Below are 16178 nucleotides of genomic sequence, written 5' to 3' on the forward strand. Positions count from 1 at the left end.
GTATTTTAAATGATTCCAGGAAAATTGTACGAGCTTCAGTGACGAAAGAGATCGCTTACCTGGATTCGCACAATCAAGTGTTTGTAACCACAGCAAAGGGGAAGCTCAAGAATCGTTTGTGCCCAGCGTGGAGGAGCATTCAGCTTTGGCCGTGGCTAGTACCAGTTCGCGCGCGGTATCGAGGCAGGCAAAACGGAAGTTACTGGACAGCATCCCTGAGCCACCGCCCCTCTCGCCTCTCCCCAGTTCCATCCCGGACACTGTCAGAAGAGAATTCAAAAGACCAAGGCGAGTTGGAAGCTCAGACAATGTGCGTCTTGAGCAATGATTCAGTGAGACTGAGCAGGGAGGAGTGCAACAGAAAGGAAGCATGCCGGCATTTTAGTCCCAGAGGCAAGCTTACAGCCGTGTAATGCAGTTTTAAGTTAGGAAACATCCTACAGCGTGATCATCCAAACATTTTTGATGAGTCTATGCGTAACATCCTAAAGCTTGATGGACATTCTGGCTACAGGGTATTAGCTTGACTTGAATTAACTTTAAAAAGTAAATTTGAGAGAGTTAATTTGATTATAAAAAAAATCGCTAAATTGAAAGCTTATTTCAAGAGTTTAAAAACTCTTTTTCAAATTCAGGGGCTTTATTCAATTCTTAACTTTCTAAATGCACTGATATTCAGAGTTGAGGAATTTCATCCAATAATTTCCGAAGAACTTTCAACTGATTCCAACCTCTTTCGAGACTTTTCGACTTCTAGAAACAACTTTTGAGGATCTCCGAGCCATCTTCGTTGGCAACTTAAGTTGCAAGTAAAATTCACACTATACTCAGGAAATGTTTAGACATCTCAGCTCACAGTCTTCTTAATGTTTCTCAGTTATCAATTTAAGAAAAAACCCGCCATTTCTCAGCTGACGTTAAAATTTTGGCCAATTCTCAGCTATCAGTTAATCCCATGCAGACCCTAAGCCAACCAACTAGAGGGAAACTGGAGACAGGCGCTTCTCCTGAGCGCATGGCTTGAGAAGTTTGATTCGCCTGGCTTTACTTGTTCGCATGATTAGCTCGCTCGCTTGATTATCACGAAAAGTGAAGCAAGTGAACTAATTTTCACATAGAGAAGTTCTTCCTTCTTAGCTGTTTAATACCTGTTGCACATTTTCAAGCACAGGGGAATGGCTTGCGAGCGTTGCTGTCAGTTAACTGATAAGGCGTGTTTGCAAACCTGTTATGGCTCGTGAGAGTGCAATGAATGTAGTTTGCAACGTGTAATATGATTTTAAAAATCCCGAAGCTACTACAAAAAGTTGATAAATCAAAAGAATAACGTTATATTGTAAATTGAAGTACTTTTTCAACAAGGAAAGTAAAAATAAATTGTTATTGTTAAAAGAAAAGCTCCCTTTTTATCGAAAGAAAGACGAGGATAGTCGAGCGAGCTCCCAAACGGAAGAGCGCGAAAGTCCGGAAACGGCTCGGGTTTCTGCGCGCGGTGGAGGCAGCGTTTAAGGCGACATGCACCGTTTACAACATCTTACACGGTTGGTCGAGAGAACAAAAGAATGAACAACAGAACAATGTTTAGAGCCCTAAAAAACAATGCAGCTGCAGGTTATCAGGGTCCAATGGAAATAGAGCTTTTGAACGGTGCAGGTCTTCTGCAACTTTTACGCACACATCTTTCTAAAATTTTTCTTAAGATAAAAAAGGAGCGTTTAATTACTAAGAGGTAAAAATTATTTAACGAAGCAAAAGAGCAAAATTATTTTAGAAAAGAATATATCCCTGTATGCTGTTGCTGTTTAGCGGCCATGCCGTGAATGTGCTGTTGTCCGCCGGCTTAATTCCAGTTTGCAGGTTAAATGTGTTTATTTCCAGTCAGTTATGGTATTTATCGTCAACAAAAGGCTTAAATATTTTTGCTTTGATTTGTTAACGTTGGATTAATTAAGAGAATACTTAGATAAAGTTATTGCAGAAGTATATAATGCGGGCGTAATCGTTTTTGTAATTGCCTATTTAATCTGCTGTTTCCATGGTTACGAAGCAGTCCAGGTCGCGATGAAACAAAGGATTGAAAAAAATCCGCAATTAAAGATTTGAAAAGAACTGCATGTATTAACGTTTCTTTGAGAGCCTTTGTTTATACACGCAACAATGGCTACCGTTAAGGTATCCATTATCGTTGGACGATTTCTTGTTTTCGTGTTATTGATTATCCAGAGCTTGTTCTTGGCTTCCTATCCAGCGAGGTATGAAAGTAAACTCGGTTGGTACGCAGTTGGTATTTTGTTTGTTCCAGCTGCGGGTATTTGGTGGTGGATAAACACAAATTCAGATGCCGGGCAAGATCACGTCGCTTTTTTCTGGATGATATACGTGTGGGCTGGCTTCGTTCCCGTGACTGCAATCGTGTTTGGTCGTATCATTGAGGAAAAAGTAACAAACAAAGACCTCTTGGATCCCGGGACTTTAAAAATGGCTCTTTCTATAACGCCGCTATTGTTTCTTTTCATGATTCATACAGGAATAGCGTCAAGTGAATTTCATCAAAAGAAAGTGAACGAATGGTCTGCCAAAGCCACGATTAATTTGTTTGATGGAATTGATCTTCTTGGAATTCTACTGGATCAAAACAGTATTCCCAGGAATGTCATGAACACGCTCATTGCTTTTGCCTGTATAAGTTTTTTGTGGTGGCCTTTAGCCCTGTTATTGAATCGTAAAGCTTGCGATAGCAATTACAACTACCAAAATTTCAATGAAAACAAACGATGTCTGCATTTGACCAGTTACGTCATGCAAGTGATCTTGGACGCGATATTTCTAGGTCTACGTTCAGGATTATCTGTAGACTATAACGTAAATATGTCTCTATTCATCAACAAGAATGTCTTAATGATCATTGTGAATTCGCGGCGTATATTCAACGCGCTAATCTCAGGTTCAAATGTGACTCAGCCGAGCGCAGTAAGTGAAGTAACGATTGAAACTATACCGGCTCAGACTAGTGCACCACCACAGCTGACTGCTGGGAATGCTTATCCTAATCCGCCTGAGGCTCCTGTTCTCGCTTGGGTTTCATCTAATTCTCCACCACCACCGTACAGCCCATAACATCAAATGCAATTAATAAATAATTAATTTTTGATTATCCTCTCCCCGAGAGGGGCTTTTCAGGGATTATGACGAAACAACAGGAGAAACATTGCAAATGAACATAACAGATTAACAATCCCATTTAGCAGAAGGCAAAACAGTTGGTTGCAAAGCGTGGTGGAGGATTTGGCGTGTAATATACAGCAAAAACATGCTCGTAGCAGGCCCATGGACCAAGCCTGTGGACATTAGTTAAGAATTTAGGTCTGAATCAAACACAGTCTGCCGTTCTCGTTGCGAGTTGTTTTTTTTTAATTAGTGAAAAGTATTTCTACCTCTGTCACTGATTTTTGAAAACGGTTCTTCACAAATCATGCCTCGATAGCCAGAGAGTGCGGTGCACATAATGTTTTGTCATCAACCGGCTACCTCCGGATGATACAGCTCAAAATTAATCGCTTGTCTCACGATTGTGTCACATAGGTGTGGTTTGTGACATTTCGACCGCTATACTGCTCAGGCATGGTGCTGACTGGCTGTGTATCAATCTAAGTAGCACCATGGTTGATGGTGATTACTGCATTCCTACCCCCCTATCTTAAACTGTTGGTGTGCAAAGAAAAGAGAGAAAATCGGGGAGTGGAGCGAGTCGAGCGTACCACGCTTGGCTTGCAGTAGCTTCCCGATGTTTTTTTTCTTAGCCCTATACCCCACTTTGGAGCCTGTTCACAGGCTACAAAAATAGTGATTAGAAGAATGTATGCGAAAGATTTGTGTCACAATGTTTTTTGCCTTTATTACTGGTGAAACGGAATAAAGTCACGGGTTACCCTTTCCCATAAGCATTTCTCAAGAACGTACACAGGCTGGTTTTAGTGGCCGATAAAGCAATTATGGGTATATCATAGTCTACTACAGTGGATCGGCGCGCACGACTGGATATCTTGTTCATCTCGCTCTCAGCTGTGGCCTCACAATCCGCACTCCTGGTAAAAGCTTCATATGTACAACTACTTGACTGATGAAGCAAGTGTTACTTACCATTTCACTAGTTTTATTGTTATTTAGAATTTAGGCATTATATTTCCAGTTTTTCACAAAACATAATCCCAAAAGACGACCAAGCAAAAATCAACCTCATTCCCATGGCTAAAAGCCCTGGGAACGAGGCTCGACCTTCCTCGACACCGGGATCACTCTCATGTGTAAAACCGTGAAAAGACTGGCACCAAATTAAGTTTAATTTGCATTTCAATATGGCGGAAACATTGACGTTTACCTGAGCGACGAATGTTTGGCAATATTTTTTCATTTGCATTTTGAGATAAGATTCCTAGTTGTTCAGAGACGGCCAGAATTATGATCTGTAAAAACGGTGTTCCAGTACGAACTTTGCCCAACCTTCACGAGGCTGGTATGTAACTAAATGTAAAATTTTGAATTTAAGCTTAGACCGTAAAATCATTGAATTTAAGCCAAGTGCAAATTGTTTGACAAAAAAAAACGAGTATAAACGTGGAAGCAAGATATGACAGATGTTGTCCATCTAGGGAAAGAGTGTTGCGATGTTGCTTTTTTAAACTGCCTCAGTTGATTATATATAAGTTTTTTACAAACAAAATGAAGGTGCGTGAAGAGTGTAGACTCTGATCTCGCCAGTAAACCTTGACTGTGGAATAAGTTTATACACTGTAAAATTATACTCGTGCTTAAAGTCTAAACAATATTTTTATTATTAAAACCACAACCGTGGGATAATAATATTTCATTTTGCGTTCGTCGATTTTAAGATTTGAGATTTTCGGGGGAGGATCTTTTGGTTAAAAATTAACGAATCACTTAATGCTAGATTTTTTTTCATGAAGTTGTCGTGAAAACCACTAAAAATAAATATCGTTAAGAAGATTCATCTCATTCATTTATTTGCTGTTTTTTTTTTAATTTTCCATGTAGCATTCACTGGTGACCTACGAGAGGCAACCCAAGCACTTGCTGATGGGCAGGTACATGTACATTTAGCTGGATCCTATATCATACACATAATATAATGAGTGGTCTATGACTTCTTGTTTTCTTTGGTTTTTAATATACATTGATTGATTGATATACATGTTACATTATTCATCTTCAAAACTGTGTTTAACTCACAGGGTGGTTTATTATTTTACAAAATTAAATATACACAAATTTTGCAACCCACTGTCTAGTATCTTGAATAATTTCCTAAGAAAAACAAAACAAAAAATTCTTGAAAAGCGTACAGGAGTTCAAGATACCCTTAATCCTAAAATAATTGTTAAGAAGCACCCAAGGTGTGACATTTTCTTGTTGCTTTGTTCAAAGTTAGGGCCTGGTGGGAGCACACATATTTAAATGGGGAGGGGGAAGGGGGTGGGGTGGGCTGGAGGTGGTCTTATTTTATTTCTCTGAAATCGTGGCCAACAAGATATATCAATAATATGACGAAAGTAAACATGTAACTGTTTGTGAGTCAAGCTATAAAAACAGCAAACACTGCATGTATTCAAATATAAACCAAAGCCAGCCAGTAATCAAGCCCTCAATACACAAGCAATAACAATTCCCAAGTAAAGCTTGATATCCTTCTCTTGATTTTTAACTTCCCAATAGTCATGTAAATAGTTTATTAAAGTTTGTTTCAATAGCAAGAAAAATACATGTGTCAGTTTGCCTGAGGAATTGGTACCTAATTCCCATCCAAAGGCAGATTCAAGGGACTGATAAATGGATAATGCTGACATTAGAAATCCTGAATTGAAAGGGACAATAATGTTAAAAATGTTGGAGTGACCATCAATCTCAGAATCTTTAATAAAATTATCTTACACTTTTGAGAAAATGATAAGTAACCACATCATAAATTCTGAATTTTTAGCATTTACAGACTGTAAATAGCAATCTAGCTGTAGCATAAAAAAAATATGATTACTGTACCTACATCTGTACAATGTATAAATGATGACATGAAACTTAATTAATTAATTAATTATTAATGAAACATTACTCTGCCTCCCTTGTTTTTGATTGACCAGTTTTTTAAAAAATACCTGTATTTCAAAAAAGTTGTCAGAAACCAATGAGAACATCATTGAGAGGAAACAATATGATGCTCAGCAGTGTATTAAAGAGACTACTGTTAAATACCACTCTGTATTGTATTTGGGTGGTTATTGAATGTTTTTCTGTTTGTAAAACCTTTTGTAATGTCATAAGTAAATATAACAATACATGCTTATATAATTTTTGTGACATAATAAATTATTAAGCACACATACAGTACATAATTTTATTATATTACGCACTTTTTGAAAGTGTCACTATGAATTGCCCCAGAAGTCTACACTATAGCTTCCAAGGTTATTACTGACTAAAATAGTCAATTACAGTTATTACTGTAAAAGTTAGAACACATTCTCTCCGGATGGTACGTGTATTGTGTTACTAATCAGTGGTCATCAACCTCATTTTTCAGAGCCCAAAAGCATTTGACGAGTCTGGCTCCACTGCAGTACACAAAGCATCTGCCAGTGGATATCTGGAAGTACTGAAGCTCCTTATTCAGCATGGCGGTGACATTGAGCTGGCTGATATGTCAGGTTGTACGCCGTTACATGTGGCAGCAAGAAATGGTCACCTGACCTGTGTTAAGTATCTGATTTTACAAGGAGCAGACTTTCGAGTCAAATCAAAGAAAGGCAATACAGCTATGGCCATGGCAAAGGCAAACTGTCAACCCAAGGTGGCTGACTATTTGTCAAACTGTGGTAAGTTGAAACCCTTTGTTACAAGTGCTCTGGCTAGCATGCAAAATTCCTCCAGGGACATATACCTTATCACTGTGCTAGGACACCTATGGGGGGGGAGGGGAGGGAGGTGCCTCCATAAACTGTTATTAGGCTGTACGGTGGGGATATACTGCTCAACAGTGTGTGATTTCTCTTCCTAAATTCATCGAGTACACGGGGTTTTGACTTTCAAGATGCTGTTAGGGACATGTACAGGCTTGTAGACATGGTTTGCACATATTTTTCCCCTATTTTGACTGTTTTATCTGACATTTTCTGCAGTCCAATCTTGATCCTAGCTTCAGACTGCAATTTTTTTACTCACAAACAGGGTCAGGGGAAGTGCCAAACGTTTGTCATAGTAGTGGTCAGGGTTTAATGGCCTGTGCAGCACATATCCCTATTCAAACTTAGGTTGAGTAGTAACTCCCCCCCCCCCCCCCCCCTTCCACCACCACCATCAATAAGCAATCTCCTTACTGCCTGAGATACCGTAAAGGCTCGATTAAGCCTTCCCTCCCCCACTATTAATCCCCTGACTCTAGTAATCCTTCCATTTGGAGGTCAGATTTTTTTTTGCTCTCGCCCCACCCATGTATCTTAAAAAGCCCCCTTTTCATGTTAACTTTAGCAACAAAAAAGAAGTACTTCAAAACTGATGAATACCAATGGTCAAAAAATCATTTAGTTTCTTTTTCTAAGTGTTTGCTGTGCTAAGGTTTGTCATCCATGTTAAGGTTAAAAGTGACATGGTTGTATAGTGTTTGTGATCAATACACAACCCAAAATAACTAGGAGTACACGTCTCAGTTAGTTGTGTGGTAAAATATTTAAAAATTAAAAGCCCCTTTCTATCCTGTATTAAGCCTCGTTTCTTGAGGTCTTAAAAATTAAACACCCCCTCCCCTCCTAGGGGTTAAAATAGAGTTTTTACAGCCAAGTACAATATGGCCTTTAAACCCTTTTATTTTTTTATCTGAAGTTCACATTGTAGGGAATAGATTTTTACCATTATCCTGTTCTGAGTGAAATTATACAAATTATACTAGTCAGAGCACATTGTGTGTTTAAATGCTCACTAATCTGAAATTTTGAAATTTTGGTCTGAACTGGGGAGGATATGTTATAGTTTACAACAAGCACTGGTCTAAAATATGTTGTTTTAGAGTATGAAAAATCGTGTTATTTATTTCCTTTTTTTTATTTGACAGACAGAGAAAAGTTTGCATGGGAGGTTGTTTAAGAATCACACAGATCTGCTGCCATATTTATACAATACATCCAATTATTTACTAACTTTGTAATGTACATGTATGGTTATTATTGTAAAAGAAATTATGATTTTATTTATGCAAGGGAAAGAAAAAGAAAATCGATATTATTAATTTATGTGCATATTACATCATTTGATGGTTTGTTCAGTGCTAAGCAATCAAATCTAGTCTACTTGGTAATTAACAGTCTTCTAAATTAAGGGACTTCTTTTTAAAATGTTTGCATTTTTGGGCCAAAAGTACATATTTTCTCAGAAAGAAACTGGCACAGTAGCTTGATGTTGTTGTAGCTGAAAGAGGCCTGATTAGGAAAAAAAATTAATTTAACATATAGAAAGCAGATAACATTAGTTTTTGGCTTTAAAAGTCACCTTTGCCTTGGTTAGGTTATTTTTTCTTTAGAGTACCTGAAACTAGCTTTGTAGCTATGTAAGCATAATTGCATATATTCCACTTTAAATAAAGGCCTGTATGTCTATGTTAGTATGCTAATAACTGAAGTTTGTTGTCATGTAAAACTGAAAATTATCATAGTAAAATAAAAAAAGCTTTTAACATTGCTTGTTGTTTGTTGGTTGTTATGCGCCTACCTAGTATCAAAGCTTAGGTGGAGGAAGATGTACCTTGGCAATACTAGTCGCTAGAGCTGCATTCCTCGCTTGATAGGGCTGGATTCTAAAGAGTAGCCTACAGCACTGAGATACTAAAACTGGGTCTTTTGGTAGATGTGGAAATTTAGGCCGATTTACTTTTCCATCTCCACCCCTTGTTGTTTCTCTGGCAGAGTGTTATCAATGGATACAGTACAAAATACTTTAAGGGAAACAATGCCCATTGAGTGACTTAAGCAAGTAATAATTAACAATGAAATTGAGCAGCATTTTGGAGTCATTGTTTTGAACTTGAAAAATGAATGGTGTCATGACGACTCCAAAATGTCATTTGATTTTATTGTTAATTTTTACTTGCTTGTGTATTATGGAACCTTTACTTATAAGGATTGAGTGACTTGCCTGGATAAAAAAAAAATCTTCAAAAAGGGCAAAAATTATGCACCCAGACTGGTCGTATATAATAGCACTACAGTACTGCAGTACTACAGGTACAGTAAATATTCTGATGTAGCTTTATTACAATGGATAAAAAATGTAATAACTGATTAGAATAAGTATACACTGTATGTAATAAGAGAATTTAAATGGACTACAAGTAGTCTCGTATTTTCACAGTCACCAGTGATGATAGTACAAATCTAAAGAAGCACCATCATGCTGAAAAATCATCTGCAAGAAGGCAATTTCTGTCCAGGCTTGTGTGTTTCACAGGTCTTCCTATCAGTATTCCTAAGAAAAATAAGAGACTAGCTACTCAGTCTCAAGTTAAAAAATAAAAATTCAGATGTATTCAAAGCTACCCTTGATTTTTTAAGGAGTACAAAATATTGAAGAACATTGAAACAGATTTTTAAAGGCAGCTTCTTGTTTGCATGTCCAATTATGGTAAAGATCGGGTCCCTCAACAGGGCCATCCCCATCCTCAGAGACCCAGGGGCAGTCAGCTGGGGGCAGGTGAAATGGCGCTACAAAAGTTTGTTGTGCCATCACAGCCATGAGACTGTGCGGTGCATATTGCTTTTTGTGGTTGAAAATCCATCTTGGTCCAAGATTTTATTTCATATTATTTTTTTTAATGCATGAGCAAAGAGTAAGCAAAGCCTGAAAAGGGACCTTTCGATTTGAGTACAAGTACAACTTGAATTTCAATCCAGTCATGATCAGTTCCTAAAAACTCTCTCTTTCCTGACACTTATCAGCAGATATGGAGACTCTGGCAACAATTTTGGACTGGTAAACGATTGTCCATTTAAAGGGGAAGTATCACGCAAATCTGATGTCATTTCAAAACCCAAAAATGTTTGTCTGTCAACAGAAACACAAAATGATTGTCTTGTTTTATTATAAATTATCACCCTAGTGCAATAAAACTGTCAATTAGTGCCTCTGGTTAGAGACAGAGTAGGTCAGAATGGATTGAAACTTGAAAAATGTTAGGCTAACGTTTTTCAAGTTCTCGCATTTTTGTATTCAAAATGCGCTAGGACAGATCACAAGTTGTTCTTCTCAAGATTTCTTTCCTCTCGTTGTTCTAAAATTGTTTTGTAGCTATGTTAAGGTCTTATTTCACCGGATGCGAACAGGATACAAAAAGTCATAATTGCACTCAATTATCATACTCATACTCAAGGTCCCTAATACAACTGCAGATGTTGAACATGTGCAGCCATGTAAATATGTGAAATGTTGTTATGTCATTAAATGGACTTCATTGAATGTTCTGTGCTGAATACTGTGATGATCTGGGTACAAACAAGATTATTATTAATTTTTCTAATACACTTCAACAACCCCACCCTCTCCCATCCACCACTACCATCCCTTTTCCCACAGGGTCACCTCTTCAATAAATGGACTTGCATGTTTCTACAGGTATGAATTTTACATTCTCAGGCCACATAGGGGAACTTGTGCAGAATAATATTATAAGATGGCTTGCATGTTTCCATAAATTTTACATAATAAATTATCTGACCACACAGGAGAACTTCTTTACAATAATTGTTAGATGACTTGTGTGTTTCTATAAATTTTTATTCTCTAACGACCTAGAAAATCTCACTAAAATAATATAATAAATGACTTCTGTTTCTAAGAATTTAATGTCATATGACAGTGTTTCGCATACATGTCAGAGAGAACTCTCACTCAGATAATCCAACAATAATTATTATTTAAAGGTAAACAGAGACCTTTTTGGTAAATTAATTCCATCATTTTGAAATTGGGCTAACAGTTTCTGTGACACTTGAAGTCTGAACAAACTAAATTGGCCAATAGACTAGATATTACTCTGTTCAAATATGAGGGAGGAGGGGACATAAGCTAGAAGAAGTGCATTCAGATTTTCTATTTTCCATACAATTTGTCTGTAAAACCCTGACAGTCCATGGAATATCAGGAAAATTTAACAATGCAAATATACTGTATGGGAAATAAAAACATGACCATATGCCTTCTAGCCTAGTTCCTTCCCTTACATTTAAAAGAAAACTCAATCCTCCACATGTACATGTACAGTTGTACACTGCCTTAATTTTACAGATTTGTTGAATATGACAGACCCAAATTATTCAAAAGCAAATTCTGTTTTCCCATACAAACACTATAATTATTATTTTGTTCCCTGTTTGCCCCATTGTCAAAATGGCAAACTTTAACATGAGGAGGTCCCTTTGTAGAGACCTACTCCTGTAAATCTACTGGCCCCGCAATACAATACAGACCTTAAGCATAGGCAAAGTACTGTTGAGAGGCAACAAAAATGTGAATTCTTTTTCCTGAAGTGTGTTCTATTACATCTATCAGGATGCTAAGTTACAAACATCTATTACATGGCTCCCTTGTTCGCATTGTACACGGAAACACAACCTGCAGTTACTGCATGTAGCATCCACATTATTGTTGCTTAACCTAGGTCCCTACATATGTAATTCTAATAAATGAACTGGATCCCTGGCTTTTAACCCTACAGTACCTGCAACCATGGACACTAATATTGTGAACTGGTCAAAGTATTTTTTTTTTTTTATTTCGATACAAAACGTTTGGAGAAGTCAATATTCTAATTTACAGTCAGTCATCAGAAAAAAGCAACCCACTGTTGCTCAAGTCTGGCAAGATCGTGACTGTTACAATGAAACTAAGAAAACCATTAACACCAGAGTTATTTCTGGAATGTTGCTTTGGGGAAGAAAACCAATCAGATATGAGATGAATAAGTTGCACACTTTTGGTAATTATTAATTTTTGTAATCTGTGGTTTTTTTTCTTGTGTGGTATGATCCTGAAAAACCCCTATGGGGAGTGTCAATAAAGTATAGTATTGTATTGTATCCTACATCTGATTGGCCACAGAACAATAAACATTGCAAAAGTAAATCTCAGTGTTCCTGGTTTTCCTACATGTACTGTAGTTTCACTGTACACAAGTCACTGTAAATTTATTGGAAATAATGCCAAAAGCCAAAAACTACGAAAAAAAAAAAGCTTCCTTGAGTATTGTTCTGTCTAACTGAATTGGCAAGTTATTTTGTACAGCTGTACGTACATGTAGTTGCTAAGCTCACTGAACCTGTATTTAACAGTCAAATTGTATTGAGCAGTCAGTTAGCCACTTCCTAAGTGTGTACAGTCTAGATGAATAAATTTATGGGTGTAATAGGCCATTTTCAAAATGGCGTCATTTGACTACAACTACAGAATTCAATTTGTTTTCCCTTTCAGATTCAATTATTGTAATTCCAGTAGGGAGTACATGTAAATAACAGCAGCTCCAACTAGCGGGAGAAAACAATCATATTTAAACGTATTTGCATACATGTTTGCTCCAAGAGCTACATGAGCTCACCTAAACTCTAATTACAACATAAAGTGATTGACATGAACACAAGACAAGCACAAATACATAAAAGTTAGTGATGACACATGTATAAACAAAAAAAATTGCAACTTTCAGTCAATCAGAAATTGAGCTAATGGTAGGCTGTACACTACAGAAAAGACTATGTTATCATAAACTGTATTGTGTATCTTTAAACACATGGAGATCAACAATAAATTATTGCAACATTGACGGATAACTGATCAAATCTAAACACTTTCATGTACAGGTATTGTATTAAACATTCATGAACAAGGACTCAGTACATTGAAGAAACCCATTCTCAAAGGCTTTCTCTGAAAATCTGTTGACACTGTGCCTTGCATTGTGACAAATAACACTCCTCTCCTCTGGACTGAGGGCAAAGATTGTTTCCATAGCTGCAGCATAGCTTTTCTCATCACTGGCTAGAAATCCTGTTGGTTTTCCCTCCCATTCAATGACAATATCCATTTTAGGACCTCCAGAGTCATGTGCCAGGACAATAGAGCCACTTGCCATGCACTCGACAATGCCAATGCCAAAATGTTCATTCCACATAGTGTGAAGACCAATGGTTGCTTCTGCGAGATAGCTCTTAAGCTGCTCAAAGGAAACATTCAAAGCAAACTCTACAGAACTTTGGATTCCAAGCTTTGATGCTAACTTCTTAAGGGCAGTCACTCTATCCTGGTCTTCTTTATTTCGGCAGCTACCGACAAGAACAAGTTTGTACTTGTGTCTGTGCCTGGCCATTCTGCATTTCAGGAACTCACGGAAGGATCGCAGTTGAAGTGGGTGATCTTTCTCAGGTCTGAACTGTCCTACAGACACTACAGAGTGAATAACATCATCATCATCATCATCTTCATCAACACCAACACTACCAACCTTGATTGGCAACTCCATAAAGGCCTTTGTATCGCACGGTGGGTACACTATTGATGTTAGTTCCTTCTTCCTCCATAATGACAAGATGTGTCCATAGGTCCAGGTTGAATTCACCATGACAACTTGTGCACAAGAACCAGCTAAACCATACATCACTGCAAACAAGTAATAATAAAACAACTTGACTGTGCTGAGAATGCGACTATTGCTAATGAATGAAGCATTGTTGTATGACGCTGTCTTGTTACCCACACGTGACAACATATCAGTGCTGATGGTGGGGTAGTGAACATAGCAACCAACTTGACATCCACCCAGATAGCGAAACAGAGGAAGAGTGAAAGCATAACCCATGGTATCCAGGAAAATATCTGGCAAATAGCAGTTCAACGCTTCCCAGCCAAGAAGCATTGATCCAATACTCTGCCCCAGGAGAGTGAAATATGGATACATACTGGCTTCTACCCAGCGTCTCTTCTTTAAAAACACAAATTCGACAGGTTGAGACAAGGAAATGTTGAATCGTTGCCTGGCCTTTAGCAGGATTTCTTCTCCACTCACGTAGGGGTCACCCGTATAAATAACACAACGTACAAAATTGTAGCGCTTTTGAAGAGCACGAATGCCAGTCCACAGTACTCTTTCTCCGCCACCTCCCGCGTTACAGTAAGGGTGAAAGAAGCCCACTACAACGGGACGAATATCTTGTCCCTTAGCTGGTACAGAGCGGAGATGAGGGAGCGCATTTCTGGATCGTCTACGAACATACCAACGAAGGAAAAGTACCACCACGGCTAAGGTTAACGCACAGACAGACAGGATTATAGTGGCCCAAAAAGACGCTTGAATCATAAGTGAGATAACCTGTTCCATAGTAAAAGCAGTCATCGTGTTTCTAAATGTAATTTTTGGCGACAAAGTTGAGGATATCCGAGTACAGAAGTCACTACAACATGATGGCGGCGGTGAGTGCCTTGGTAACCAGTCCTGCTACGACTTAGTCTCTCCTCGGACGTGGCTGTGAGCTGAACTGGACTTCTGCCATCGGACGATATGGAATTTGGACTCCGTAAAGGCTACCAAGAAAGACAGAGAAAAGATAGCGCTGCTACTTCACACTTTGCGCTTTTACCATTTCAAGAGCATTTGTCGATTTTACGTCGATATTGGCGGAAACAAAATCTCTTTAATTTTTCTCGCGGAACCTCTCAAGTGACTGTTATTTAATATTGAAATACTTTGTGATGTTATAATTTTATTTTAAGCCTCAGTGACACAGGTATACTCAACAGGAGTCGAACCTATGACCTTCTGATTACTAGTTATAGTTCGGATGCTCTACAAGAGACTCTTCGGAGCAAGGCCATTAAACTGAGTTCACGTGACAAACATCTCGAAATTATCCTACATACTGCGAATACTGTAGTTAAGGTGTTTTGTCAAAAATGTTCTATAATGATGTTATAACTAGGTAGGCTCACTCGTGAACAAAATGCTCCTTTATCAGTATTAAAGAGGCGACAAACCAGATTTATTTTTTAAGCTTATGTTACATTTATTAATTTTCTCGCAATTTTGTTGCGCCGTTTCATAGGTGCATTTCTGGACATAAGTGCCGTTTCAACACAAGTCGCACGAAACGTTGCCCGGTGTAACATGCCCAGAAATGAACATGTCTTACAAAAGTTTTGACGCAGTCAGTGTTGCAAAAAGTAGAATCGAGTTCTACTTCTCACAACTGATTTTGGCGACAAAAACGTTGTGAGACACTTTTCATTAGAGGGAATGTTACACCAGGCAACGTTTCATGCGACTTGTATTGTAACGGCACGACAAAATTGTGAGATAAGGTAAATAAATAAATTAATTAATTATATAATTAGTGGATTAATTAATTAAATGATGAATAAGTGAATTAATTAATTAAATAATTAATTAATTAACTGAATAGTGCTTTTTGGGAGGTGGGGGGCAACCTAAAGCAAAGACATTTAAGAGGGTTGGTGCTTCGTCTGTTGAGAGTAAACTAAACGAATGTTTGGTTTTATCAACAGAGTTGATAAAGGTCGGCACACACGTGGGACCAGTCACAGGAAATGGTTGCAGTAGTCGCCTGTAGTGTTTACACGATGGGACGAGTCGCGGAGACAAGTCCCTTGAAGGGATTACACCGGGGGCCGGTTACAAAAAGCAACTGAAATTTAGGGCGCTTTCACTGAAATTCGCGGGAACGTAGACACGAAAGTTAAAGTTGCGTTCCTAACAATCAAAGCGAATTTACTATTAACTGCAAAACACTGAAATAAATCTGTTCAACAAAGCGGCATAATGTTCATCTATATTACTTCCCGGTGTTTGTTTCCAGAGTCATATACTGTTGACACGTAACCGACAAAAGGCAGCTATTCGATCAAAACCTAATTTTATTACTACAGACAAATGCAAGATGTTTTCTCAGGCTAACTGGAAAAAGGTAAAGGCTCAATTAAATTTTGAAATAGGACTGTCGGTCACACATTCTCTGCAGGCGAAATCCTAGTAGGAAGTTATAATGCTGATCAGCGATTGGTTCAGGGGCACCCAACGGATCGTTTCGGTAAATTATCGGTTCGGAAGGTCCTTAATCCCCCAC

The 16178-nt window shown here is 38.1% G+C and overlaps 3 protein-coding genes across 3 annotated transcripts in view; 2 read left to right on the plus strand and 1 right to left on the minus strand.

Moving 5' to 3' along the window:
* Positions 1 to 2109, plus strand: part of LOC146465465 (uncharacterized) — a 43905-nt gene extending 41796 nt beyond the window's left edge. The window contains exon 30 of the mRNA XM_085128467.1: positions 20 to 2109. Within this exon, the coding sequence (XP_084984593.1) occupies positions 20 to 328 (309 nt within the window). The 3' untranslated portion in view covers positions 329 to 2109. The remainder of the gene's footprint in view (positions 1 to 19) is intronic.
* A 2223-nt stretch (positions 2110 to 4332) lies between these two features.
* Positions 4333 to 8739, plus strand: LOC146465466 (uncharacterized). The gene is made up of 4 exons (XM_085128729.1): positions 4333 to 4513; positions 5053 to 5102; positions 6593 to 6884; positions 8117 to 8739. Exons 1-4 carry the CDS (start codon positions 4459 to 4461, stop codon positions 8146 to 8148), a joined length of 429 nt encoding a protein of 142 aa, XP_084984855.1. The 5' UTR covers positions 4333 to 4458; the 3' UTR covers positions 8149 to 8739.
* A 2079-nt stretch (positions 8740 to 10818) lies between these two features.
* Positions 10819 to 14505, minus strand: LOC146465467 (GDP-Man:Man(3)GlcNAc(2)-PP-Dol alpha-1,2-mannosyltransferase-like). Its single transcript, XM_085128704.1, has one exon. The coding sequence runs from the start codon at positions 14432 to 14434 to the stop codon at positions 12914 to 12916; it is 1521 nt and encodes a 506-aa protein (XP_084984830.1). The 5' UTR covers positions 14435 to 14505; the 3' UTR covers positions 10819 to 12913.
* Positions 14506 to 16178: the final 1673 nt, after the last annotated feature.

The sequence above is a fragment of the Pavona decussata genome, unplaced genomic scaffold (genome assembly GCF_977016875.1).
Source record: "Pavona decussata unplaced genomic scaffold, jaPavDecu1.1 SCAFFOLD_156, whole genome shotgun sequence".
Classification (NCBI taxonomy): Eukaryota; Metazoa; Cnidaria; class Anthozoa; order Scleractinia; family Agariciidae; genus Pavona; species Pavona decussata.

Excerpts from the sequence above, each read along its gene's own strand:
- LOC146465466 (XM_085128729.1), top strand. The coding sequence starts at position 4,459 with ATGATCTGTAAAAACGGTGTTCCAGTACGAACTTTGCCCAACCTTCAC. Across the intron at positions 4,514-5,052 it reads GCCCAACCTTCACGAGGCTG|CATTCACTGGTGACCTACGA; the intron begins GTATGTAACTAA and ends TTTTCCATGTAG. Across the intron at positions 6,885-8,116 it reads TGACTATTTGTCAAACTGTG|ACAGAGAAAAGTTTGCATGG; the intron begins GTAAGTTGAAAC and ends TTTATTTGACAG.
- LOC146465467 (XM_085128704.1), bottom strand. The coding sequence starts at position 14,434 with ATGACTGCTTTTACTATGGAACAGGTTATCTCACTTATGATTCAAGCG.